Source organism: Diaporthe citri, assembly GCF_014595645.1.
Source record: "Diaporthe citri strain NFHF-8-4 chromosome Unknown scaffold_3, whole genome shotgun sequence".
Classification (NCBI taxonomy): Eukaryota; Fungi; Ascomycota; class Sordariomycetes; order Diaporthales; family Diaporthaceae; genus Diaporthe; species Diaporthe citri.
Genome location: NW_025064848.1, coordinates 4,136,644 through 4,164,059, shown reverse-complemented (window position 1 = coordinate 4,164,059; position 27,416 = coordinate 4,136,644). Strand labels below are relative to the sequence as shown.

The 27,416-nt window shown below is 53.3% G+C and overlaps 10 protein-coding genes across 10 annotated transcripts; 5 read left to right on the top strand and 5 right to left on the bottom strand.

Moving 5' to 3' along the window:
- Positions 1-485: 485 nt before the first annotated feature.
- INS49_008721 (uncharacterized protein) lies at positions 486-2,876 on the top strand (the record flags this gene model as incomplete). Its single annotated transcript, XM_043169460.1, has 1 exon — positions 486-2,876. The coding sequence occupies one exon, from the start codon at positions 486-488 to the stop codon at positions 2,874-2,876; it is 2,391 nt and encodes a 796-aa protein (XP_043027140.1).
- Positions 2,877-3,560: 684 nt separating this feature from the next.
- On the top strand, positions 3,561-5,940 carry INS49_008720 (uncharacterized protein; the record flags this gene model as incomplete). Its single annotated transcript, XM_043169459.1, has 5 exons — positions 3,561-3,628; positions 3,682-3,733; positions 3,792-4,033; positions 4,094-5,449; positions 5,502-5,940. The coding sequence occupies 5 exons, from the start codon at positions 3,561-3,563 to the stop codon at positions 5,938-5,940; spliced, it is 2,157 nt and encodes a 718-aa protein (XP_043027139.1).
- A 2,363-nt stretch (positions 5,941-8,303) lies between these two features.
- On the top strand, positions 8,304-9,359 carry INS49_008719 (uncharacterized protein; the record flags this gene model as incomplete). Its single annotated transcript, XM_043169458.1, has 1 exon — positions 8,304-9,359. The coding sequence occupies one exon, from the start codon at positions 8,304-8,306 to the stop codon at positions 9,357-9,359; it is 1,056 nt and encodes a 351-aa protein (XP_043027138.1).
- Positions 9,360-10,055: 696 nt separating this feature from the next.
- On the bottom strand, positions 10,056-11,420 carry INS49_008718 (uncharacterized protein; the record flags this gene model as incomplete). Its single annotated transcript, XM_043169457.1, has 4 exons — positions 10,056-10,085; positions 10,174-10,290; positions 10,353-11,207; positions 11,280-11,420. 4 exons carry the CDS (start codon positions 11,418-11,420, stop codon positions 10,056-10,058), a joined length of 1,143 nt encoding a protein of 380 aa, XP_043027137.1.
- An 885-nt stretch (positions 11,421-12,305) lies between these two features.
- Positions 12,306-13,493, bottom strand: INS49_008717 (uncharacterized protein; the record flags this gene model as incomplete). Its single annotated transcript, XM_043169456.1, has 2 exons — positions 12,306-12,726; positions 12,781-13,493. The coding sequence occupies 2 exons, from the start codon at positions 13,491-13,493 to the stop codon at positions 12,306-12,308; spliced, it is 1,134 nt and encodes a 377-aa protein (XP_043027136.1).
- A 2,119-nt stretch (positions 13,494-15,612) lies between these two features.
- Positions 15,613-16,503, bottom strand: INS49_008716 (uncharacterized protein; the record flags this gene model as incomplete). The annotated part of the gene is made up of 1 exon (XM_043169455.1): positions 15,613-16,503. One exon carries the CDS (start codon positions 16,501-16,503, stop codon positions 15,613-15,615), a length of 891 nt encoding a protein of 296 aa, XP_043027135.1.
- A 2,429-nt stretch (positions 16,504-18,932) lies between these two features.
- INS49_008715 (uncharacterized protein) lies at positions 18,933-19,520 on the top strand (the record flags this gene model as incomplete). Its single annotated transcript, XM_043169454.1, has 1 exon — positions 18,933-19,520. One exon carries the CDS (start codon positions 18,933-18,935, stop codon positions 19,518-19,520), a length of 588 nt encoding a protein of 195 aa, XP_043027134.1.
- A 663-nt stretch (positions 19,521-20,183) lies between these two features.
- Positions 20,184-21,359, top strand: INS49_008714 (uncharacterized protein; the record flags this gene model as incomplete). Its single annotated transcript, XM_043169453.1, has 2 exons — positions 20,184-20,546; positions 20,601-21,359. The coding sequence occupies 2 exons, from the start codon at positions 20,184-20,186 to the stop codon at positions 21,357-21,359; spliced, it is 1,122 nt and encodes a 373-aa protein (XP_043027133.1).
- Positions 21,360-21,741: 382 nt separating this feature from the next.
- INS49_008713 (uncharacterized protein) lies at positions 21,742-22,860 on the bottom strand (the record flags this gene model as incomplete). The annotated part of the gene is made up of 2 exons (XM_043169452.1): positions 21,742-22,272; positions 22,324-22,860. 2 exons carry the CDS (start codon positions 22,858-22,860, stop codon positions 21,742-21,744), a joined length of 1,068 nt encoding a protein of 355 aa, XP_043027132.1.
- A 1,595-nt stretch (positions 22,861-24,455) lies between these two features.
- Positions 24,456-26,406, bottom strand: INS49_008712 (uncharacterized protein; the record flags this gene model as incomplete). The annotated part of the gene is made up of 3 exons (XM_043169451.1): positions 24,456-25,004; positions 25,594-25,944; positions 26,020-26,406. 3 exons carry the CDS (start codon positions 26,404-26,406, stop codon positions 24,456-24,458), a joined length of 1,287 nt encoding a protein of 428 aa, XP_043027131.1.
- Positions 26,407-27,416: the final 1,010 nt, after the last annotated feature.

The window sequence follows — 27,416 nt, the reverse complement described above, 5'->3', positions numbered from 1 at the left end:
GCTTGGCTTTGGTTCACCTGGACGCACGCAGAGACAATGTGGTTTTGATCGAATTCAATTCTGCTTTGCCTCATCTCCTTCGACTTCGGGGCATTGTGATTTCGTTGCAACTCAGACATCTTTTGACTTGGGCGCTCGAGATACTCTGAGGTTGGAGTCGTCTGCCGGGTGGGTCATGAATGGTCATTTAACGAGATTTAGGGAGTCCCGAAGTTTTCCCATGGGCTCTGCTGATCTGGGGTAGGCCAATTAAGCCTAAATTCATGTCTGGATGTGCTAACCCGAAAGGAGCCGGCGGTCTTACCCTTGGCTCTTGTCCGGGAGGGAATGCCGTTAGGGCGGCTTATTCTGCACGATCCTGTTGGCGGAAAGCAACTCATTGATCTTGGCGGTTGAAAATATGGGCATATAATAAAAACGAAGGACCCGTCCGTACCTTTTCTCGCTCTGACTTGTCCGAGGATGTCTCCGGTTCACCCACCAAAATGGCATCGAGAGACACCGCCCTCTTGGGCCCGACGCCGGATGGCGACCGCTATGAGCTCACAAGTCCAACAGCATTGCCGAAGGCAGGCGGCTTCCTCTGGAACCAAAAGATGATGATACACTTCACCTGTAGAGGATATGCCACCGCCCAGTTCATGCAACCCGAGCCTGCCAAATACTCGCACGCGCCAAACATCGAGGCGAGGACCTTCATGCAGCCCGAGCAGAATTACTACACGCACCACCCCGGTCGCTTCGTGTATGTCAAAGATGAGGAGACTGGCAAGATCTTCTCGACCCCTCATGAGCCTGTCCGCGCTGAGCCGGAACGGTTCGTGTTCTCTGCAGGCAAGAGTGATGCGTCCTGGACGACGCAGGGGCTTGATGGCATTCAGGTGGGGATGACCTTGGCTCTGCCCACGCACGATGTCGCGGAGTTATGGACGATCAAGGTCACAAATACATCCACCCGAGCGCGGAGTATCAGCTTGTATCCCTATTTCACACTTGGTTACATGTCATGGATGAATCAAGGGGCAGAGTACCGATCTGACCTTAGAGGCATTATCGGAAGCAGCATCACTCCATACCAAAAAGCAGAGGACTATGCCAAAAACAAATTCCTCAAGGATAAGACGTACTTCCTCTGTGAGGAGCCACCGGACGCCTGGGAGGCCAATCAGAATTCGTTCGAAGGAGAAGGTGGTCTTCATGCTCCATCAGCGATCCTGGAAAGCCACAAGTTGAAGAATGGAGATGCACGTTACGAAACGCCAGCCGCAGCTGTGCAATACCGTGTCGATCTCGCACCAGGCGAGGAAAGAACCTACCGATTCATATTTGGCCCAGCTCTGGACGATGCCGAGATCCAATCCATGAAGGAGAAGTACCTCAGTGCAGACGCGTTTGCCCAAGCGGCAAAGGACTACGCGGCTTACATTCAAACTGGGAGAGGGCGCCTCCAAATAAAGACACCAGACCCAGCCCTGGACAACTTCGTCAACAACTGGCTGCCCCGGCAAGTCTTCTACCACGGCGACGTGAATCGCCTCAGTACCGACCCGCAGACGCGGAACTACCTCCAGGACAACATGGGAATGAGCTACATCAACCCGGCCGTGGCACGCAATGCCATCGTGACGGCCCTGTCGCAGCAGGAGGAGACGGGCGCCATGCCGGACGGCATCCTGCTGTCGCCTGATGCTGAGCTCAAGTACATCAACCAGATCCCGCACACTGACCACTGCGTATGGCTCCCCATCGCTCTAGAAGTGTATCTCTCCGAGACTGGCGACTACGAACTGCTCCAAGAAAGCGTCTCAGGAGCTCGCGGAGAGACGCTCACCGTGTTCGACCGTCTGTGCCGCGCGATGGACTGGCTTCTCTCGTCAAACGCCAGGGACGGATATGGGCTTAGCTACATCGCCCAGGGGGACTGGTGCGATCCAATGAACATGGTAGGATGGAAGGGCAGAGGTGTGTCTGGCTGGCTGACCGTAGCTACTGGGTACGCCCTGAAGCTGTGGGCAGAGACGTGCGCCGAGGCCAAGCGGCCAGACGCGGCGGAGAAATATCTCGCCGGCGCAAAGGAGGTCAATGAAGCGGCGGCCAAGCACCTCTGGGAGGGCGACTGGTTCCTACGCGGCATCACCGACGACAACAGGGTATTCGGCGTCAAGGACGACAAAGAGGGCAAGATCTGGCTGAACCCGCAGGCATGGTCCATCCTCGGCGGCGCAGCGGACGCGGACAGGATCGCCAAGATGCTTCCACACGTCGACGAGCTACTGGGCACCCCGTACGGGGTCCTCATGTTCTGGCCGCCCTTCAGCGGGATGGTTGAGGATATCGGGCGCGTGACGCAGAAGTTCCCCGGCCAGGGCGAGAACGGGTCCGTGTACAACCACGCAGCCGTCTTCTACATCCACGCGCTCTACAGCATCGGCGAGGCGGACCGCGCCTACAAGCTGCTGCGGCAGATGCTCCCCGGCCCCGGCGAGGACGACTATGTGCGGAGGGGCCAGCTGCCCGTGTACATCCCCAACTACTACCGCGGCGGCTGGAAGGAGTACCCGGACCGGGCGGGCCGGTCGAGCCAGCTGTTCAACACCGGGACCGTGTCGTGGGCGTACCGCTGCTTCATCGAGGGCCTGTGCGGGCTCCGGGGCGACGCTGACGGGCTGAGGGTGAAGCCGCAGCTGCCCTCGGACTGGGACGGCATCGCGGTGAAGCGGCTGTTCCGCGGGGCCGAGTTTAACGTGGATATCCGCCGTGGGGATGTCAAGCAGGTGCAGGTTGTCCTCGACGGCAAGGCCCTTCCGGAAGCTCACATCACGGGCGTGGAGGTTGGCAAGACATACGATGTCTCTGTGCTTGTGCCAGCGAAGTAGTCTGAGGTTGCTTGGCCCGCCTGCCATTGCTAGCCGAGATGCCGGGCAGTCCATTTATCATAGACGAACGACATCAGAGGAGTCGCGATTCCTCGACATTGAATAGACTGTTCACTAATGATGCTGGTCATCATCACGGCGACAGTCTTACCCGACGGTGTACTAGTTTACCCGATCAGGGCCTTCTCTCCAGGCACGCGTTGTAAGAAAATGATATGCTTGCATTGCACCATCTCCTTGTGGGTGCGATGTCTAAGCCGGTGAAGGCCGGTGAGTCCGGCGAAGCAGACGAGGGTAGCGTAGGATGAGCGGAGATTGTCTTCAGGCCACCAACCAAAACACGTCATTGATTGTGGTGTGATTGATAGCGTTGCAGTTCAAGTGCTGACAATTTGGTGTTGGTGAGGAGAAGACAGGCCGAAAAACGTAATACGGGCTGTGACGCGATTCCAACACATCTTGGCATCCGAGCCAAATAGGTAGGTGATAGAGCAGATTCTGCAATCTCCCTGTGCTATCACCTCTTTGGGTGGAGCCGCCCAGGCAATCGGCCACCAGTTCGTACCGAGAGCTTGTTTCCGCTGATATAATACCATGCTCGGCTCAGAATTTGGATAACCACCTGTCTCTCTTTTGGCTACGAGCAGCAACCTCCAGGTCTGTTACGAGCAAGTGACTGCAATCATGGCAATGAGGACGGCACTTTGGATTTCGGGCCTACTCCTCGGCTCGGCTCAGGCCATCACCACTGAGTAAGAACCCTGTGTTCAAAAACAACTTGAGTGAGGCTGACGGACCGCTTCAGGGGAATTATTGCTGCTCCGCGACGAAGCACCGCAAATGTCAACCCCAGTGGAGTACGTAAAAGCTGCAGGATCGCCTCCTAGACATGACGCGAATTCTAACCAAGAGCAGACAATAGCGCTGTTCTCGTCCACCACCTACAACTGGACAACCCATGAGTCGTCAACAACATGGCAGCTGCTGGACGTTGCCAGTGGTGCCATCACGGAGGCGCCATTCGACTCCAGTGCGTCTGAGGTTGTGTGGGTAGGCCCGACAAACACTAGCATTTTGTACATCAACGGTACAAATGATAATGCTCCCGGAGGCGTCACGCTGTACACTGCCGATGTTGCAACGGACGTGTTTTCGCCGTACGTATCTTGAGTCTCTACAAGTGGTCCCTTGACGCGTCATTCACTAATTCCATACAGAACTCTTGTTGCGTCTCTGGATGCTCCTTTCCAAGGCCTCAAGGCCGTGCAAACTGAATCTGGTTCCATTAACTTTGTGGTCAATTCCCTCGCTTACTGGAACAACGGTTCAGCGTACAACCCAGAGCTTGCGAGCACCCCGTTGAGCAGTGGCCAGCTTTATGATGCGAACTTTATCCGCCACTGGGACACCTACATTACCGCTGAACGATATGCAATCTTCAGTGGCGTACTGTCTGGTAACGCTGGCAACCTCAGTTTCAACGGCGAGGTGACGAACCTGCTTTCGGGTCTCAATGCCACCGTGACTCGTCCCGAAACCCCGGTACAGCCTTTTGGCGACCAAGGAGATTATGATATCAGCCCCGATGGCACCACCGTGGCGTTCCTGACGAAGGCACCGGAGCTGCCGAAGGCAAACTTCACCGCGAGCTACATCTACCTTGTGCCTCATGACGGCTCCGAGGCTCCGGTAGCTGTGAACGGTCCCGGCACTACCGCGCCCGAAGCTGCTAAGGGTGCTTCCGGCGCCCCAAAGTGGTCTCCCGATGGCACCAAGCTCGCATACGTGCAGCAAAATGGTATTTCATACGAGTCAGACCGCTCCCAGATCTACGTTGCCAGCGTCAACGGTCTTGAGGCTGAGGTCACCCCTGTTGCCGAGGGCTGGGACTCCAGCGCGGCCAGCGTTCAGTGGAGCGACGATGGCGCAGACCTTTGGGTTGCTTCTGAGCTCTATGCTTCGGTCCGGATCTTCATAATCCCTCATGATGCGGAGGCGTCTTTCGAGCCCGTCAATATCACAGGACCGGACACGTCGCTCGCTGACTTTGCTGTCCTGCCCGACGGCTCCGCGCTCGTCTCCGCGGCGGCGAGCTGGACGAGCCGGGTCTTCTACACGCAGGCACCCGGCGAGGACAAGACCGTCATCTTCACCGCTAACGAAGTCGACCCGGAGCTCGAAGGTCTGAAGCCCGACTCTGTCTCGAACTTCTGGTACGAAGGCGGAGATGGCGACCAGATCCAGACCTTCGTCTTTTACCCGACGGATTTCGACCCGACCAAGAAATACCCGCTGGCTTTCATCGTGCACGGTGGTCCGCAGTCGTCCCAGGCCGATAACTGGAGCACGAGGTGGAACCTGCGACTTTGGGCCGACCAGGGTTTCGTCGTGACCAGCCCTCAATTCACGGGCACGCCCAGCTATGGGCAGGCGTTTACGGACAAAATCCAGAACAATTGGGGCGGCACACCGTACCGTGACCTTGTGAAGCTATTCGAGTACCTCGAGGCAAATGTGTCGTACATTGACACCGACAATGCCATCGCGGCTGGTGCCTCCTACGGAGGCTACATGTGAGCATTCTCATGCCTGTACTCGATATACGTACTGACTAAACATCCGCAGGACAAACTGGATCCAGGGTCACGATCTGGGCCGCAAGTTCAAGGCCATCGTCACGCACGACGGCAAACTGGACCAGATTGGCTCCTACGGAACCGAGGAGCTGTGGTTCATCCAGCAGGACCAGAACGGGACGATCTGGGACAACCGCGACAACTACGAGCGGTGGGACCCGCTCTCACACGCCAAGAACTTCAGCACGCCGCAGTTCGTCGTGCACAACGACCTCGACTTCCGGCTGCCCATCTCCGAGGGCGTCATGCTCTTCAACATCCTACAGAGCCTGGGTGTGCCATCACGGTTCCTGCACTTCCCTGACGAGGGCCACTGGGTACTGGACCGCGAGAACAGCCTGGTGTGGCACAAGAGCATCTTCAACTGGATCAGGTACTGGACTGGCCAGGATGAGGAGTTGATTCAGGATATAGTTATTCACCAGTAGAATGGGTTCTTGACCCATTAATAATCACTACTCAGCACGAGCAGCCACAGCAATGCGTTTTGCAAGATGCTGGTCTTGCCCCTGACTATGAAATGACAAGGGGAGATTCGTCTTCTCCCTACCTACCCAGGTACCTAGTGGCAACGCGGAGGCCCTTGACAACAGTAATGACCGAGCGCTGGGATCGCGTTCATCAACTTCCCATCGTGGCATCACGGAACTGCACAACCCGGAGAGGTTATTCCTCTCGGACAAAACGCAATTCCCACCTTTTTGACGACGTCTGGGGCGCAACTGTATATTAGCGATACGTTTATGACACCAAAATGACAGCTCAGCATGAGACCTGATGGAAGAAAATATGTGGGAACTCACACCTGCAACCGAAGGAGACTTCTGGGCAGGTACAGTGACTTAGGTAAATTTGCTCAGAGACGTGTCATCGTGTGTGTACATGGTATCCGCATCTTCACCAAAGCAGGCCTGGATTTGGCGAGTTTGGGCCCCCGCCCAGGTCTTCGTATAATATTCTGGGGATAGGGGCGCCCGGGGTTGAATATTTAGCCGACCTCCTAGGCTTGGCTGGTCGCTTGCTACATATGTAAAATCCCCAAATTGCCACGCGGTTGGACACAGAGCCTCAAGGTGCCTCAGGGCTTGGGGCGGGTTGTTCATTAAAATTTATTGGCACTGAGATGTAGGCCAAGACTACCAAGCTTTGCAATATCAAGACCTCGGTTCAGCTCCCGAGACAGGGTTGTGATCAACTGGTACGCTACAGCTTGACAGAACTAGTGTAGCCAGAAAACAAAAACTGTGTGCCTGCTGTACATCTGAGGGAACATGAACGGGCTCGTTTACGGAAAGGCCGATCATCCATACACCATGGCGCTTCAAGGCTTGACCGCGCAATCTATTGGCGACTTCGCAACGGGATTTGGAAGAAGTAGACTAAAGTGGCGACTCGGTGTGAATAGGGTTGTAACTCCGGGCCCACTGCTGTTCGGCGCGAGATGAAACTTGTGGGAACAAGAGTGGGCTTGCATTTCTAAAATGATGCAAGGTCGCACGCGCATCACGTTGTTCCTTGCAGGAGCCGTGGGTTGGTGGAAAGTTGGGGGCCGTTTGTCGTGTCTGTTGTACCTAACCATGCTCGTCGTGTTGAAACGAAGTTTGGTACTCGATGGGATGACGTGGAGCTGACAGCCCGGCGTCCCTGGTTCCTGGGTCCGTTGTAACCCCCCTTTACACGGCAGACTGCAGAAATCGTGCTATCTAAGTCAATACGCGGGAGGGATCCCTCCCTGGGAATAAAGTGGAAGGGGCCAGGCCGAAGCCCAAGTTGGACAAGCTGTGGAGATGCCAAGACCGAATCGAGACATTGGACGATATTCAAGGGGTTTTGCGTCCACACACCCCTCTCCTCATTCTTCGCCCGGCAAGCGCTCCAGCCAGCCGGATCTAGATGCAGAGCTCGCAGTCCAGAACTTGAGCCGCCGTCTCCATCACTGGAGCGGGTCACGATGAGAAGCGCGTAGCGCTAGAACTGCCGACGGACAGATGGCTGTGGAGGACGCCTGTTATTCTCCGTCGGCTCGCCATCATCAGATCGATCTCTGTTGCGTCATCTCGACTGAGCCATCAACCGACTGCCACTTGATGTTGACATGCAAAAGGAGACCGACCGGTCCCGAGGTTGCAACACTACCACAATCTCGTTCGCCCGCCGGCAGGATCGACCCGATTTGTGTCCCATATTGCTAGACTCCGTTGTGGTCGGAGATTGATGAGATCTTTGTCGAGGCGGCTGCAGGTACGGAGTACAAGTCAGGGGATCCCAGGGGTCATGGCCTCGCGGCCGCCTTCGCGAGATCTTGGCGGTCAGGATCGCATGCAGCTCCTCGAAACATGGTGGAGTTTGTTTGTCTTCGCCAAGATCTAGACGAGGAAACCAACAACGGAGAATCTTTCCAATTGTCGATCCCTCTGCCAGGATCTTTGTCAAGCCTCGTCAGGCCCTGCCACCAACACGGGATTCCGTCAATCATCTTGGCCCGGTCTTTTCGTTTCCTCGCCGGCGCAAACGAGCAGGGAGATGGGGTGATCTGGATGAGATCCGGACCAGCTCCACTCAGGGGGGTACTGACGGTAGCTCAACCGTCGTACACGCGCAGGAAGGAGGACGTGTTGGTTGATATATAAGAAGCCATGGGCTCGGCTTTGGGATGGTGATCAGTCTTTGTTCTTCAGACTCTCTTCACAGACTCCAGAAGTCCCTACATACACATTCTTTTTTCCACTACGCAATTGATTGCTTTTTCAACTGTAGGCTCTGGAAGCTTCACTCCTTACACACTCTCAAGATGAAGTTCACTCTCGTCGCCACCCTCATGGCCGCGGCCGTCTCGGCTGCCCCGGCCTTCAACGTCGTCCAGCCTCGCAAGACGCACGCCACCAAGTCCAGCTCGGCTACCCTGCCTTCTGCGACTGGCAGCGGTTCCTCCGGCAACTCCTCCGCTGGTGGCTCCGTGTCCGGCTCTCTGACCGAGGCTTGCAACATCGGTTACGCTACGCAGAACGGCGGTACCACCGGTGGTGCCGCTGGCCAGCAGACCACTGTCACCTCTCTGGAGGAGCTCAAGACTGCTGCTGAGGCTGAGGGTGCTGCCATCATCATCATCGATGGTGCCATCACTGGCGCCGAGCAGGTCGACGTCACCTCCGACAAGACCGTCATTGGAGCTGCTGGCTCCTCCCTGGAGGGTGTCGGCCTCCGCGTCAAGAAGGCTTCCAACGTCATCATCCGCAACGTCAAGATCAGCAAGGTCCTCGCTGATTCCGGTGATGCCATCACCGTCCAGGCCTCCAAAAACGTCTGGCTGGACCACCTCGACCTGTCCTCGGACCGTGACCACGACAAGGACTACTACGACGGTCTCCTCGACGTCACCCACGGCTCTGACTACGTCACCATCAGCAACTCGTACCTGCACGACCACTGGAAGGCCTCGCTCGTCGGCCACAGCGACTCCAACGCCGATGAGGACACCGGCCACCTGATCGTCACCTACGCCAACAACTACTTCTCCAACATCAACTCCCGTGGCCCCTCTTTCCGCTTCGGTACCGGCCACATCTACAACCACTACGCCGAGAACTCCTCCACCGGTGTCAACACCCGCATTGGCGCCCAGCTGCTGATCGAGTCCGCCGTCTTCTCCGGCATCGAGAAGCCCATCGAGTCCGCTGACTCCGAGACCGTTGGCTACGCCGTTGTCAACGACGTCGACCTTGGTGAGGGCACCAACACCGTCGAGCCCGGCACCCTCAAGTCCGTCCCCTACGAGTACGAGCTGCTCGGCTCCGCCAACACCAAGGCCTCGGTCACCTCCACCGCTGGCCAGACCCTCAAGTTCTAAGCTGCCTGACCTTGACCGTACAACGGATACCGGCAGCCTGGAAGGCTACGCTGTTCTGATTTGTCTGAGCTTCGCCACTTGGCTGAAAGGCTTCGGCAACCAGGACTAATTCAACCTTGTACATATTATAAGGAGCCAGTCTCGAGATTCTGGCATGGAGAAAGGCACCAAGAGAGAATTTTGTATATACAATACTTCCATGTAACTTCATTGACAATCAAGAGTGTCACATCAAATCTGCTGCTTAATTTGATTCTCATCGTGATACCATGTGAAATTAAACCATGGCGGTGCTATATAGCGGTGACCGAGTACCGCCAACAATTCGATGTTAATAGATATAGCGATATGAGGACACCTTCAACCCGGCTTCGAAATTCCCTCGTTTGTATGGTATCATAAGAACTGGTTTCCCATCTGCAGCATCCAAATATTTTCGCTCTCCGACGGTCTTTCGCTTGGGAAAATTCTATGTTGGACTTTGGCTGAGACCGGTAAGTTTCATGGTTTAGTCACGTCACATAAAAATGTCGCCTCGCCGAATACATGCATTTGAGACCCCAATGCTCAATGGCAGTGGCTAAACTATTGTAGTTATTGGCTAGTGATCCCGGAGCCTATATCCTTTTTGGTAAGCTATTTCGTGGTCGTGCCAGCCACGATAATACCTATAGAAGGATCGAACTGCTCTATGTTTTAATCCCACTTGATAATTGGTTTGACGACCTTTGAAATCAGCATCCAATCAGCATCCAATCAGCGATCTTTTTCTGGAGACATGAACACTGGGCAAGCACGCTCAATAAATACTTACTTTGCCGTCATGCATGTCCTTGAGAGCCTGATCGAAGTCCTTGATGGAGTACACCTTGCAGAGCTTGTCCACCGGGAACCTGCCTTTCCGATGGAGCTCAATGAGCTCAGGGATGAACTGACTGCAGTTAGACCCGGACGATATCTCACGGATTCCTCATCCCAGGTAGATGAACATACCTCGGTTGGAGTTGCTCCGCCTTCAATCACAGACCTGTAACTCTTATGCGACATGAAGAACGATTGCGTCTCGATGTCGATCTTCACCCCTGGGGGAGGCACGCCAACTGAAATGGCCTGGCCACCGTGGCCGAGGCAGTCAACCGCGGCTTGCAGAGCCGACGGCGCCCCACTGCAATCGATGGCCACATCAACACCGCCTTCTGTGAGCTCTCTCAACCGGTCGGCAAGGTTGCCGCCCTCCTTGGCGGGGTTGACCACGTCCGTCGCACCCAGCTCCTTCACCAGCTCTAGCCTGCTGTCCACAATGTCGACACCGATGACCTGCTTGACCTCCAAGTGGACAGCCGCCATGAGAGCCGCAATACCAACGCTGCCCAGGCCGAATACAACGACACGTGCACTCTTCGCGGGCCTGACGGCCTTAAGCACCGTCCCAGCCCCAGTCTGAAACCCGCAGCCCAGCGGGGCGTAGCACGGAAGGATATCCGGGACGGGGCACTTGACCACGCTGAAGTCCTGGACGACGGACAGCCTCGCGAACGACGACTGCCCAAAGAACTGGCTCCTGACGCTCGTGTTGCCATCGGCCAGCCTCGCCGGCGTGCTCTTGTCGCCGACCCGCACGGCGTTGAAGTTGACCTCGGTGTGCGTCTTGCAGAACGTCGGGCGGTCCTCGAGGCAGGGGCCGCAGTTCTGGCAGGTCGTATAAGACAGGAGGACCTGGTCGCCCACGCGGAGGGACTTGTCCCTGACGTCTGCGCCGATGGCTTTAATAATCCCTGCGCCCTCGTGGCCTAAGATGACTGGGTAATCTGTGAGGTGCTGTAGGAGTCCCTGTTGGACGACGATGTCCTGTGTTTGGTTCCGTCAATAAATTTGGCGATGACCTCACCTCTGTTCGGCCGGGCAAAGAGAAGATCTTACGGTATGGCAGATCCCAGAGTATTTCATCTCAACGAGTATTTCTTTTCCGCGCACCTCGTCGAGACTGATGGGTGTAAGCTTGAAGGGCGCCTTTGGCTCCGTCACGACGAAAGCCTCTGTTTCAATATTTGTGAGCGACATCTTGTTATACCTGTGTGCTTGTTTCAATATTTCTTCTGCTTTTCAACTTGACAATGAAGTCAAGACCAAGTAACAGATACACAGGTATTCCTGGGAACCTCCGCCGCTTTTAAGTCTCATTTTGAAACATGGCACCTGGGCAGCGCCGAGGCGTAAGTGCTTTCGGGTAGCGCGCCCGTCAGTGATCATCGTCATGCGGGGTTTAAAGTTGGCATGGCAGGCGCAGCGGCTTGCAACCCCACGTACTGACACTCCTCCTGCCGAGCATTAGGTGCAGTTATCCTCGGTCATATCATGACGGGCCGGGTCGCGGGTAATCGTTGGGGACACGATCCCACGAGTGAGCCAAAGTTTCGGCAGTTGCACCTACTCTGCATTAATCTGTTGCGTGGCTAGCAGGCCGTCGCAGATGTCGAGAATCGTTGAATTGATCGACTCCGGCTTCCACTTCTTTCGGAGATCGAGTCCGAAGATAAAGTGGGTGGTCAAGTGTCAGCTCCTACCTACGTACATAGATCAGCGTGAAAGATCCCATCCCAGTTTGGCAGTCGATCTGGAAGTTACCTTCGTGGATGACGAACCCACAGGAATAAATGCCAATAACTGAGGTGTTCTAGGTTGAGTGAGTGACGCTGTCGTTAGATTGAAAGCCAGTCTATCTCGACTTATGACTACACACTCAAACTCACACAGTCAGTCAGCAACAATATCATGGACAATTGCACAATTATAGTAGGCGACAAAATCCCTAGACACGCACACATTTTGCTTCGACACTGCGAATTAAGTTTGACCATCAAGATCCAGCCTGGAATCTAGCGAAGAATGTTTTGTTTGCCAGCAATATCTAGGTGAGAAGACCCCTTGAATGATGAGGCTCACTCATCAACGTCTCCTCCCCGTGATGTCCAAATAGCCTCGAATGTCTCCTCTCACAGCCCGGTTGACCCGGTTGCCTACATACGGCAGTTGGAGTGTCCACTTTTCCGTCCAAGTGCTTACTCCCCGCTCTTCCTCGTCCAGCTCCTCATCGTCAAAGTCATTCTTGACATCCTCCCATGCCCCAGGAATTACATCCCATGCTCGATCCAGCGTGAAGCCTCCGGCGTTCCTCCCTTGGGGTGTCGTGTCAGCAAGGGCCGCCCAGACGCCGAGCAGCGCGATGGACTCGGCGTTGCGATGCGCATCGCCCTTCTTGCAGTTCATGACGGCTTGCCAGCTCGAGGTTTCAGTAGCCCCATCAGGAAACCGAGTTGGGATATCGTCCAGGTAGTACGGGAGGCAATGCATGACTTCGTGAAGAATCCTACAGTGTTCAGGTCAGCAGACATCCCTCGAGGGGCGCAAGGGATGGACATACAACCGTGTCATGGAACTCGAAATAATGTCGTTGATCGTGACATTGTTGAAACTGGCTCCACGTGTTCCAAGAACATTTGACCAATCACGAAATTCGTTCCAAGCATTGTTGTTGATATCGATCACGTATCTTCTCGAGTTCTCCCGTCGTGCATGCTGCCGCATGTCGGGATTGAAATGTGGGAACTGCTCTGACCCTGGAATACCATCGAACCCAACCGCTTGTCCGTGGTCTAGCGCAGCCACGTTTCCCGCGTACCACACATGATTTACAGGATCGTAGCGTCTATCCTGCTGTCTCACAGGATCACGGCCTCCATCCAGCCACCTCCTGCGGTTGTCCGAGAAGAACCTCAGGCTAGCTTCCTGCCTGTTTTCGGTCCTCCTCCAGTTGTCTCCAAAGTCAGACAAGACTCTGATAACGTGGTCGATGGTCGGTACCCAGTCGCGGTCATCTTGGTAGCCGAAGCGGCTCTGCCATCTGTGTGAGCGTGGCAATGGGGTGCGGTCGTTCTTGCGGGTCTTGAAAATCACGTTGAAGACACGAGCAAAGTCGGTATCGTTGTTGTCTCGCAGTCTCTCCACTGCGCGCCGGGCCCAACGCTGAGCAGCCCGGACGAAGAAGTCAAAGGACCTGTTGCCTCGTGTAGCATTCCGGGCATTGCTATCACAGGTAGTGTCGATGAAGTAGTAAAGTTGCCTGGTACTCGACATGATGGAGGCGGTACTTGCTTTAATGCGATGGGTTCGATAGAGGAGTTCGTCATGGGGAAACCAGGAATAAGATTTGTCCTCCAGTCATCAGGGATGATATACATATATTTTATGCATCAGGGAACATGAAACGTGTTGTAGTGAGTATATAGTGCCAGGATTTCACTTGTCGTTAGAGTGGGACGAATCTGGTACGATTTATTCACTCCGCCGGCCGGACGGCAGAGATGGCACATACGGGGGCCTGTTGTGAAGATTTCTCGAAAAGATCACTCGACTTATAGAGAAATGCCAGTCAATTATAATGGAAATCGAATCATGCACTCAAGGATTTATTCACCGACACTCGGAGCATAATTTGATGAGTTACACGACACTTGGACGCTGAAGACGTCGTGGAGCTTTGCTTCTGCACTGCATTGATGCGTTCGATAGATTGATTCTGGCAGAACCTTGGAACCTTCAAATATCGGAGACGCCTTTGCAAGCTCCACTCCTTCCCAAGCTTTACTTTGTCTCAAAAGGTTCATGCAACAGACCATGGAAACAGAACCCGAGCCGTCACCATGAGTGTGCTTCCATGACTTAAAATCATTGTATTGGTGAGGTGGCCGGATGCTTTATAGATCAGCCCAAGCCAGGGCATGATCACGACTGTCGATCTTACCGTCTCCATCTCCGGGCAGACGGAGGGACACCAATGACTATCTCGTAGATGATTAGATCATCAAAATTATGCAAAGTTGGCTGGATCCTCTGAAATCTCTTGCGCATGTCTGCACAACAGGCCAACACACGTATGATATCCCGAATTGCACACCGGTGAGAGTAAGAAGGTATCCGGAGACGTGCCCCACCATGCAGGCCTATCATAGGAGGCCCGGCACCATCGGGGCTCGACCCTGTGAAACATCGATGGTTGCTTTTCCATCGTGGAATTATCGGTCAAAGCCTCACCAATCACCTGATGTCAGCAAATTTTGCTTGGACAAGGATCTGTGCATCAGCCAAGCTCGACAGAAACAAGATTGAAGCGTCGACAGCATCTTCTCATTTCGTGTAGACATTTTGGGTACAGTCGTCAATAATCCACAAGCAAAGTCAAGCGGCTTGACAGTTCAGAAGTAGAAACATTTGGTAGAAGACTCAGCTGCATTGTGTACGGTGAAATCCTCTGTGGCCGCGATCGGCCCTCTTTATTCGGAGTCCCACCGCTGGGCCGCCCTGACGGGACTGAAGGTAGTGAATTACGAAACGAGTGCTCTGGTGCCCGCAAAACGAAGAGAATCTTTGATATATCCGTGGGACAAACAGTGCCTGCGCCGCCGATGACGGGTGTGACCGAAATCTTCGCGTTATCACCCAAGGCATGTTTTAGCATCTTGCTCCTTCTAATAGCACCTGCGAGTGCTCGAAACCCAGAGGCGTCGCATTGGCATCAAGCAACGGGAACGTGATGGTCTCGATCGCTCCGATCATGAGCAGCAAGAAAAAGTTCAATCCTGTACCTAGAGGCATCCCGGGGTGTGACCTCAAAGCCCTCGACTGACTACAAACAGCTGGGCCCGTATTGTGTTCTTAGACCTATTGATGAGAACATCGGCGGGAATAATAACCGCCCCCAAAATATCAAAGCATGTAAAGGTGAAATCCTGGCAACCAAGGGGATCAAGGAAGGCATTTTAACAAGTTCTGCTGTATTGACTAATTTACATTTAAACAAAACTTGTAGAGGCGATGACTCCTCGTCAGGTCCGCGCTCTCGACTTTCTGGGCCTGCACCAGCCAAGACCGGTATGGCCAGCATTACTGCCAGAAAGGAGGTTATGAGAAATGCGAGTTTGAGATCCCCTGAAAGGAAAGTGAAGAAAACCAGTGAAACAATAATACATAGGCCGGTTTTGAGAAACAGCAGGAGTCTATACCTCGCGAGGTTGTTGAGCCTCTTGAGATGCTCGCTTCCAGCCTCCTCCTGTGTTTGGCTTCTTGAATGCAGTTCGTTTTGCCTTGGTGGACCAACCTGATCTCTCTCGCTTGATGATGCAACTCCAATCCGCTGCTGCGGCTCTATTCCTGCCTCGCCCATTACATATCTAGACTCCGCTCTGATCGTTGCTTTTCACTTCTTGTTGTCCTCGGTGCTTACATGGAAATAAAGCACCTCTTGTCCTCCTACTTTCCTGCGACTATTTCTGACACAGACGATGATCCGCCCAACGGTGATTTCGCGGCTATAGTATGACTTTGGTTGCCTCGTCGCGTTTCGGAATCTGGTTGCTGCATCTTGGCTCGAGCTCTTTTCCAAACTGAAGTGGTACCTGTATGATCTGGATCCTGGAATTGTGTCGACCCAAAAGAGAATGAGAAGTCGTCTGTCCTCTACTGACCAACCAGATAGAGTGCGGTCACCCGATACGTATTTTTCGATTTGGATCTCGAAAGCCATCTTGCGGCCGATCGCCCACAATACCGGCACCAATCGGTTGGTTGGGACTTTTTGTCTGGAAGAGGTGCCTGCCACTTCTGAATGAACGGCCCTGAGGTGCAGTCCGTCAGGTAGATCTCCAAGATATATACTATCGCGACGGTAAACGTGATCATCCTTATTCGCTTCTGTCTTCAGCGCGTGTTTGTCAATCGTGACGCTTGTGAGAGAACCGAGCGAGCATGGGAATAATTGCGATGGCTTGGACCTCAGGTAATAATTGTCACCGATGCGGATGCATTCGATGCCCTGTATCTTGGAGAGATCTCCCCGGAAACATTTGAGGCTGAGGATCACCCCGTCGTTGTCTCCCGGTTGTACGCTGCAGCTCAACGAGACCCGTCCCTGGCCCAACATCGAGGTTGTGCTCCCGGCACCAGCTTCGTCCGCGTCGAAGTGTTCGATATTGGCGCCGTCGACGAATTCCTCAGGCGAACGTGCAAACAGGCCGCGATATGGTGCCTCAGCTGCCGTTTCCTTGGTCGAACACCATGCAAATAGGGAATCATCCCGTGTCTCGCGCATGATTTTCCTCTTGAAGCCGTATGAACGCTTTTGATCCCTCGCCGTACAGAGGAGGCATATTGACGTTAAATATTCCCATCAGGCAGTACGCTAGGTCCTCTTCTCTGGTGGTCTGCCTTCGTGCTGCCCAGCTCATTCGGGCAGCAACACTGATCGTCTCCATAGCCTTCTGTTGGAGCAGTATCTCGCTGGGGATGTTTGTGATCTGCTGTAATACTTGACTCAATGCGTCTTTGTGTCCAATATCCCTCCAGGACTCCTCATGAGGCACGAAGAATATGAGGTCTTTCGGTGCGAGTAATTCCTGCAGAGTCCAGCCCCGGGAGAATTACTTGCAGCCTCGCAACAGCGAGACATCACCAGTTTTCTCTTTTTGCGGAAAATCCTCGAGGTAAGCATAGCAGACCGTAGCGAGCCTGTACCATTTGAACATAGAGTTGATAGCCTCGCTCAGTTCGGCGCTGCTTTCCTTGTTGATACAACACGTGCCTATCCACGCATATTTGATTCCTTGTTTCCTAGCTTGTTCGCAGGTGAGCTTGATCTTGTGGTACCCTGGCTTTTTGTCTCTAGTCGTATTATGCTGGTCGTGAAAATCCGCAAATGTGACCTCATCAGGCCCCCAAGTGTGGGAAAGAACGGCGTGACGAGGGCTTCCTCCCTGGAAGTTTTCAAGTCTGAAGGTTTCAGTGTCAATAAGCCACATAGTGTCGGTATAACTCTATATGTGGCTATAGAGCAATGGCAGCTGTTGTTTGCAGATGCATGAGATGGAGAATGGTTGTGAATGCCGGATGCTAAAATATGTAGCGAGCTTTTCTCAGAAAGCCTGTTTTCAAGTCACAAAGTGGGGTAGTAAGCAGCCAAGGTTTCTTTTGTGGCACGCAAAACATAGAATATCATTTGCCCAGATAGAATTGAGGCTGGAGCCTAACTCATGTAGGTAGTAAGCTGACGGCAAGCACTACACCTGGTCGACTCGGATCGATATGCACTCCAGCGTCACTGTCGTTGAGTGCCGTACGAGAATGGGACATCATTTGAACGATCCACGCCCAAAATTGCAGTCACAAACACCATTTCTCACACAGCTGCCAGCGAAACAAGTGCAAAACTGTTGCGGATGCACCACTGGGAGACATTCTTGCGCTGGCAGGCGTTACAACAGCACTCGCTATCTGTGGGACAGGATCCGCAGCATGGACTTGTATTGTCTAGTATCCCGTCGGGGTTCACAAGCCACAGTATTGCCTTACTGAACAAGACAAACTTTGTGTGTTAACCAGCACGCTAGAAAGGGGTATTATGATCCGTCAGGCTGAAGCTATCCGCGTTTAAGTGACTACGTCTGATATGGACCTCTGTCACCTTCGGCCTGGGCTATGAGATCAGTTGAAAAGAGCAGATCGAATTGTTATTCGGTCAAACCAATCGACTTTTTGCAGAAAATAAACAGCCCAAACGATCATGACTTTATGCGATGATATCTAGATTCGAGAATTTACATCAAGTGGCACAGGTGAACTGGAAGTGCTACTTCGCCTTGACCATGCTCTATTAGTATTTCGCGTACTCAGCGGAACTTCCTCATAAGGATATACGGAAGGAAGGACAGTGGATATAGGCAATGAATAGACGTAGTGGGCAATTGATATTTGGCGGGAGCGGTTGTATTACCTTCACTGATGTCTCTCGGTATGGAATTCGGTATTTGAATTGAACTAGGACAGAAGTGAGAGGTGGAATCTAGCTTGTTCCGTCCTGTGTTTCCCTCCGTAATAAATAGTCCACTGCTTAAATAGACATGCAGCCTTGGCAGGGCATTGAGGGGACGAATGAAAGTGTTTACATGATGCTTGCCGCGAGAAAGTTTAGCCGGAATGGCACATCAGGAAGGTCACCTTCAAGAAAGAGTCGTAACAACGGTAACTAGTGTGCCGTCATCTTCTTGACCGTACACCATCGTCCGCTACCAGAGCCATTGAGGAGACATTCAGACCTTAATTCAAACTACCGAGTGCTCTTCCCGAATCATTGTCATCGCCCATGCTCACGAGAAATTCACGAAGAGGGAGGCATTCGAGGCTGACGACAAACTACCGAGTTCTGTTCCCGATTCACCATCATTGCCTTGCCTTGCGAGAAAGTTGTCAAGAGGTGGCATTTGAGGCTACAACAAACTACCGATTCTTGTTTCCGATCCACCGTCATTGAATTATCTTGTGAGAGTGTCACCACGACGATTTGGCAAAAAAGCCACGAGTCGCGGGGTCGCTCCGTGACTGATAACTCCGTAACCCGAATCACTGAGCCACCCATTCTGACTGGGTCTTGGTAACAGCTATATCTAGGCACGTTGAGTCCTACAACAACAGCATCTTTTCACGGTACTCTCTCAGTCCTGCCACACGCACCAAGCCTTGCTCACCATGCATTTCAACTTCCCCTACCTCCTCGCCACCGCCACCGCGACATGGGCTGCGGAACCGGCCCAGTCGATGGGCTTCATAGGCTGCTCCATGGGCGAGAACGTCGCTGAAGGATACGTCGCCGTCGGCGGGCAGCGCATGTGGGGCCCATACGGTACCGGCGGTCTGGTTGTTCAGTCGTGGACCAACAGCAGCTCGCAGGCCTGGCAGATGTTCGACCAGCAAGTCGCCAAATACGGCAAACCTGCCGCGGTCTGGGTGCAGATCTGCATTTTTGCGAACCCGGGAGCCACCTACGACGAGGTCAAGCAGCTCATCGCCAACTCCCGCCAGCATGCAGCGCCGGACGCCAAGATCTACGTCACCGGACAGCCACTATACGATGCCGGGCATACTTGCGGTTTGGCTGGGGCCGATGGGCCACAGCTGACAGATAGCCTGGCTAAACAGGCCGCTGCTGATGCCTCCCAGAACGTGACCTACCCGGGTGCGTTCGCGCTGCACCCCGGTGAAGTGGCAGACAGCTGCCATGCCAACATGGGTGGGATGACATCGCTTGGCAAGCAAGCTGTGGGATTTTGGGGTTGATTTGATTTATTCGACATGTGTTACTGGGCGCATTAGCAATTCGCATGTCTGTGAAGGAAACCTTGTTGCTATGAGGACACAGGCTTTTCAACAAACCTTACTTCAAGTGTTCAATTCAATTCTCACCTCATGTACACCTCAAGGCTCAATACCCAGCGATTCATATCATGTCACTTAACAATACATACTTGGTTTTACAGTGTGAATCAGAATCCACACATGGACACAGTGGTAGTGTGTTTGTGATGCATCCCCGATGCATGAGGGAGGATATGCATCAAATATGCAAGCAGTTTTTGGTCAGTCTGGTGGTTGCTCATACAGGCACAAAATATCCTGCAGTGCCTACCCTGGCAGACCACAAGGTCACACGGCTAGATCAAGATGCCCCAAGGTGACAATGGTGCATCGTTTGTCCAGTGTGGTCTGTTTGAAAGCCGGACTTGGAAGAGTCTCCGAGGGTGGAGCTTCGGGACCGACGTCGGCGATTTCGCAACCCAGACTGGACGGACGGAGAGCCAACTGATCTCAATGAATCCCACCTCGTCAACTTGGAACAAACCTTGCGCCATCGACGGACAATGGCGACGCACATCTAAGAAATGCTTTGATAGCCAATTACTCTACACTGAATCTATCCCCCACCGCAGTACTGACTACACCATGGACTCAAGTCGGTCTCCAGTCGCCCTCGCCGACGTCCCTATAAAGAGACCACCAGAAGACGACGAGCCATTCGATCCAAGCAGGGCTCCTCCTAAGCGACAGGCAATGGAGAGCCCGGTCGACAATGGACAGAGCGCTCCGTTCATTGCCCCCTCCTCTGCGGCCACAGACCACCAATTAGTTGGCAAGACGCCAGGCGAGCTGATCACAATCATCCTGACGATGCGCTCCTCCCACGAACAACAGCTTGCCGAGCTCCAGAATCGATACTCGGCCGTCAGCCGTCAATTGGAACAGCTTACCCAGACCCTGAACGGCCATTTTGCCTCGCAGATATCAGCCCTTCAGTCTGTCCAGCAGGTAGGCCGGTCCAGTCTTGGGAGACTTAGGCCAAGCTAACAAAGCGCCACCAAGAGGGTTGCCTCCATCTCGACGTTCGAACAAACCAGACCTTTCGCTTCCACCGTTTCCGCAGTCCCCAATGCCACGAACGGGAACCCTGCGCTAGTACCACCGAGTCCATCCTTCCCGGCTTCACGACAAACGCCCGTGCGCTCAATCGTGCCCGCCTCGCCATCTACACCCATCACAAACAACTTGAAAGCCACGCCGACCCCCCGAGGCACGCGCTTTGAAACCCCGTCTGTCACCGCCTCCGCTCCTTCCCAGACCCCCACCAGCGCCTCTGTCGAGCCACAAGACAAGAAAGACCTCAAGATCACGCAGTCCGACATCCCGAACCAGCCGCCCACCGTCGAGGTAAGCCACCTCGACACAGCCTGGGAGGCGTGGGAGGAGTTCCGTTACGGCCGAAACGGGAACCCGTCGCTCGAGACCCTCGACGCGATCTGGGGCCCCAGGTGGCGCCAGGACTTCAAGCTCAGGGAGTTCTACAAGCGGCGCAAGGCCATCGCCGACAAGATCAAGCAGTACATGGCGGACGGGATCGACGAGCAGAGCGCCGTCAGGGCGCTCGACACGCAGCGCGGCAAGAGGAAGGTCAACTGGCTGTCCCTGCGCATCTTGGACGAGCGCAAGGCGCAGAAGGAGCAGTACAAGGAGGCGCAGAAGGCCGCGCTCGTGAACAAGGCGGCTCTGCAGAACTTTGGGACTGTGCCGGCCGCTGCGGCCGGTCCGAATGGGTCACCCTCCCAGACTCAGCAAACGCTCTAGAAGATTTCTGATATTGGTTTGACTTGGACGACTGACATGCTTTCTTGGGCCTTTTTTTCTCTCTTTTTTTCTCTTTCTTGGCGCTGGCGTTTGGGTGTTTGCGGTTCATGATACCCTAGTCACTCAGATAACAGCTTTTGCTTTCAATGCATTCTATATTTCGCATCACTATCGTCACCTACACTTGCCTCTGATAAGAGGATTTGATGCGTCCTTCTACAGCACGCTTTTGCTCTTTAGTGAGAATGCAGCTCACTGCTTCGACCAGGCCTTGCCATGGAGCAAAGGTCAATGCTCATCTGGTCCTAATCACAGTGCTGCCATCTTCGTGACTTCTGCTCCCTTAAGGAGGGAGGATCTTCCACATACCGGCAGCCTCAAATTACCCCAACATTTCTCTGGCAATTCCATCAGTCCTAAATCCATCCTCGACCAGAGCAGCTTCGCGGACGGCATCCCTGATCTTGAAGATCACGCTAGGATCCGCAGGCTCAGCTACAATATTACCCTTGAATCCTGTTTCGATGCTGACGTCAACGCCTCCTGGTGGCGGCAGCACGTCGAAGGCCCAGACGACCTTGGAGGCAGCCAGCATGATCGTCGTGAAGGCGAACTGCTCGCTAGGGCACTGGCGCCGCCCGGAGCCAAATACATAGAGGGACCGGCGGCCGCTCTTCTCCAGGTCTTGCTCTGTCTCAGCGGCGTCATTGCTCTGGCGGAGGCCGTACGGGTGCTTGACAAAGCGCTCGGGCATGAAGTCGTCTGGTCGCTCGTAAGCTTTCTCGTCCCGGTGAATGGTCCATGCATTGGCGATGGATGTGGTCCCCTTTGGGAAGAAATAATCACCGTACTGGTCGTCCTGAGACAGCGTGTGTGGAAGTGCACTCGCAAGGACGGGACGCCAGCTTAGGACCTGTTCTCGTTAGCATAGATAAAACTAGGTAATTTCTGCGGTCCTCCCCACCTCTGAGATGCAGGCTTTGAGGTAGACAAGCTTCCCGAGCATACCACCAGTCGGCGGCGTGTTGCCCGCGGCTTGGTCAACCTCCTGCTGGGCCTTCTTGAGGACATCAGGAAAAGCAGCAAAGCAGCACATCAGGCTCAGAAAGGCTGCAGCGGTTGTGTCTGCTGCTGCGCCAATGGCAGCCTGTCCGAGGTATCCCAGCTCCAAATCGGCCAACCTACGCTCCGGTTTGACCAGTCCCGGCGTGTTCTGCTCTCGCAGCAGCCTGGCGATGAGGCCCTCAACGCGCACCGACGCTGGGTCTTCCCTCATCTGTTCATATTGCTCCCTGCCGGCCAGGAAGAACGCCATCGCGTCTTTGATCATGAGTTTCCTCACGCGCGGGGCTTCCCTCTTCCACGACGCGAGTACTCTGGGGACGTATTTTAGGACGGGGAAATAATCAACCAACGGTGCTGAGCCTGGGACGAGGAACCGGAGCACTTCTTCCTGCGAGCGCATGAACTCCTCTGCAAAGCCATGCGGCAGGGCCTCCATGTGCTGGCCGCTCGTGGCAACGAGGGAGGCTGCCAGAGACCAGGACTAGACATGATTCTTGAAACTAGACTCGTCGCGGCGAAGATTCTGGCATAGCGTACTGGCTTCGGCTTCCAGCAATGGAAGTAGCCTCTTGATTCCGGCATTGCTGAGGATGTAGCTAAATGTCTTCCGCCATCGTGTGTAGTATTCGTCGTACTTTAAGATAGGTATTGCTTCATCGTGTGGCCCTGGCCATATGTGTTTTGTAAGGACATGGTTTATTGGCCGGTTGGAGTAGATAGCGCCACGTTTGTCGAATAGCTCATCTGAACAAGATCAAATTAGTGAACGTGGACTTGCGGTAAAAGAGTCTTTGAAAAGCGCCAAACCATTGAGAAGGTTATGGCCTGGCCCGTTGGGGTATAATGTGTTAGAATCGCACAAGTTGGTGAAAGCTCACGTACGGACGATTTTGGGATTGTTAATTATGACGAGATTACCTGCCGCCGTTTTGAGAGAGACCAAGTCGCCGTACTGTTTTGACCACTCATGAAACTTCAGAAATGGCTTTGAGGGAGGTATCTGGTGGAGGTTACCGAGCCCCGGGATTACAGGAGGGCCGGGCGGGAAGTTCTGTGGTCTCAAGGTCGATAGAATCCACTGTAAAAGAGGTAAGAGTAGCAGTAGGAGAAAGCCAGCAATGGCGGTTGAAAGCCTCGACAGCCAAAAGAGTAAGTCCGCCGTATTATCGTGCGAGGAAACGTCCACGGACAAAATGTGACGGGGATTATACAAAAGTCTGGAACCAGTGCAACTGGAAATGGCTCGGGTCTATAAATAGTGAGGCGAGCACGATGAAGATACTATTATAGAAAGATTCGTCATATGACACGCACTTATCTATGCAAAGGAGGTATACCAAGAAACACATACCACTTTGGGCCTGTGGTAATCTTGGGCCTGATAATTCCTGCATGCAGGGCTCGCAAATGCTGATGATCATCGGCTAAGCGCCGTCACAAGCGAATCAGAACGGCATCAAAGTTCTTGACCCAAGAAAGCAAGGCTGTACATCATGCAGTGAGCACACGCGTTCGGGTCTTACCGGAGGGAGAAGCTGATTCAATTCTACACTTGTCTAGGTTTTTCAACATTGCACGCCTGAGTCCTCTCTTGGTACAGGCGAGCTTTGCGAAGTGAGGGGCTGGCCGGTTATGACATGTAATTCGAAGGTTGATGGTGCGCAACTCATAGGGAACGAACACGGAGGAGCTTATAAATGCTTGGATTATATATTATGCGAACGGGAAAAGTAGACACGGGCATGAGTCTGCAGATTGAGTAGTGTTTGTACGAAGAAAAGCTAGCCTTGGTTCCTGAGAGTGTAAATCAAACGAAAGAATACATTTAATCTCCCTGTTCATTGAATATTACAGATGGAACACCAAGAAAGTTCATCATCTCTCCTGCAACTTGTTAATAAAAACAACCCTATGGCCGAAGAAGTTACAGATTTCCTTGAAAGTCAATTGGTATACGTGTTCACTGTCCAAGACTGTTTGACAGCGTCGTCATACACACCGTCGACCCGCGCCAGAATAATCCGCTGGCGGCTATTCCGGGAGACGAGCATCATCGGTAATTGGCGAATCGCTGCTGTGTAAGCGGATGCCTGGGATCTTCTGTTGCCGGCGGTTGTCCCGTGGAACCGGAGAGTCCAATCTGGGCTCTGTCCTCTCTGATGATTGGACTGGGCCCTCCGAGATCCCCGGTATCGAGTGAGAGTGCTGAACTCTGTTCGCCGTTTTGGCGAAGACTATCTTGTCGAAGCGCTCTGACTTCCGGACTCGAGTAGATCGTTCGGGTTTGTCGTCAGCCGCCTCTGCCGGTGAAAGACCTCTACCACTCATGTTCATTTCGGCCCCGGCCCCAGCCCCGGCTTCGTAAGCAGTGACAGCTTTCACGGGAGCTTTGTTGTCAAGTTCTTGCAGAGCGTTGAGCGTCTCTGGCCCAATTTGTCTCAAAAGCGTCATGTCGAGGTTGCGCTGGTACTCCTTCTCAGATAAGATTATGATCCCATCCAGTCGCTCACACAACTCTCCCATCATGAGCCTCTTCTCCGGATTTGGTAACAACATGTAGTTGTCAACAAGGTCGAGGACCTGATGCGTCGTGGTATCTGCTCTGCGGGCAGAGTTCCGCAGATAATCGTGCCACTGCGTCACAGCAGACAGCACCTTTTCGGCCGTCATGGAATGAATCGTCGCAGGATGGTATGCCTTCCCCCTCACACTTGGCCCTTCCGTCTCTCAAAGCCTTGATAGCTATCTTTCGACGTTCGCTGTAGTTTTCATATGCTTGAGATCCAAGCACCACCCACGTTGCCACTGATGACAGGACACAGCCGAACGACCATGTGTCGATAGTCTGCGACAAAGGAGTGCGGATGGAATTCCTGCTGGAGTCGCATTCAGGGGCGCCTAATCTTTCAGTATTTCTGCTGGCATTCCTGTTTCGGTGGATAGAATGACACGAGATAAAGAACTAGGCAGAATCATACCGTACGTGCGAGTGCCTCCGAGGAGCAAGGTCTTGGTTTTCCCTCTCTGTTCTCGCTCGAATTTCGCGAATCCAAAATCGGCGAGCTTGTACTTGCCCCGAACTCGCAGAATGTTATCGGGCTTGATGTCTCCGTGCCACCTGAAAGGAATCGGTCAGATGTTGCCGTCAACGATCTTCTGTGACTTTTACTTGCCCTCTGTAATGCTGGCGCTTCCCATCCCTGTTGTCATATTCCAAGTTCTGTATTCTCTCGAGTGTCCTGGCAACACTGAACAGCTCTTCCCAGAACTGTCTGATCTCTGCGTTAAGTACGGGCGGATAGGTCTCTGCCAGATACTCATCGAGGTCCAACTCGCCATACTCGAGCATGATATGGTGACTTGGAGCGTCGGGGCAGTTTATCGTAGGGTGCTGTATCTGATACTCTCCAAGATATTGGACAACACCCTGTACACCTCGAATACCCGGGAACGCCTGGCTTTCAATGTCATATATCGGTTTCATCGACTGCATATAAGACTTGACCGCAAGTTCGTAGCACTGAGTTGTCACCATAGGCTGTAAATCAGCACTGATAGAAAGCGATAACAGGCACAGTAATAAAAGGTGACTTACAATTCCGTTCTCAAAACTCTCTTGCTTCGAGGGCTCCAAAGCTTTGCGCAACGCGGGGTCTTCCACAAGAGCTTGCTCTATGCCATAAAGACAAACAGTTGCTGTGCCCCCTTTGTCGTTGATGACCTTTCTGTAGCAGAAAGGCAGGATAGCAGAGGCATGTGAAACTGTGAAACTCATGTTCAGACTCAGGCGAACCGTGAAAAAGCTCCATCGAACCCTGTCAAATGCCTTGATAACCTCGCTGTAATTTGAGAGTCCCCATTTGGAGGGCACCTGCAGACGTGAGGTTTCAAGATCAGACAGAATCCTTCGGTAATACGTGGACATGTCCTCGAGTCCGGGGTGGTAGTCATCTGACAGCTGTTTCCGAAAGATGTGGAACATGTGCCCGCATTGTATTTCTTCATGAAGAAGAATTGAGAACAGTGGGAAACTGTTTTTCTATCCGGGGAGGGAATGGGGTCTGATCATCGGCGTACAACTCCTGCACCAGCGTTTCCACGTTTGAGGAGCCTGTATTGGGCGCCTGCTCGAGCATCCAGGAATTGATATGCGGTCGGGGGTAAAAGAGCTTGCCCTCGAAATTGCGCCGCTGAATCTTTTGCAAGTGATCGTGAAATTGGCGGCAAGCACTTGGGCCCGGAGGACGAGTTCCTTGAGAGTAATGCATACTGAAGGTGACAGGTAAATACGACGTGATTCCGTCAACTTCTGATCTTTGAGACACAATGACGGTCACAGTCCTCTAGAACATGAGGAACGTGTGAGAAGACGGTTCTCAACCCTGGGGAAGTGAATTAGACCTGTGATCTTTTTCTTTTTCTTATTTTCATGTGGCTCAAGACGAGGATCAAAGATGAGGAGATAGATTGGAAGATGTTTGCTCGATCTGCGAGTCCTCGGAAACTCAAGTTGTACATTTGAATGCGCGCGTGCTGCTTGCCGCGTGAAATGGTGCGCGCACCGAAGTGGTGTAACATCGTGTTTGTGGCTGGAATAGTACGTACGTATCGATTCAACACTGTGCTCGGCTTTTGCGCAACGTAGTGATAAGACTGAAGACCGTTTCTATGTGACACTGCAGCTCACCACAAAGACTGCGCTCAAGGTGCAATGTCAAGAATGAGGCCCTGCGGACTCGCTCAGCGTGCGTTGTTAGCCCTCGAGAAGCCACCATCAGTAGGAGCATAAGTAATTCCGAAACGGCCACTGAACACACCATCTGTGCAGTTTTCTCGTTCACTATCAACAATACTGCTGGACACTGTAAAATTGTCTCATGAAGCCTATTGTCAAGATTCGGATGTGGAGTTGGAATACTCTAGAGCTCGTTGCTTCTAGCGCGAGAGGAAAGCACTGTTTCCAACAGCCGTACTTTTCCTGCTCTCCCAAGC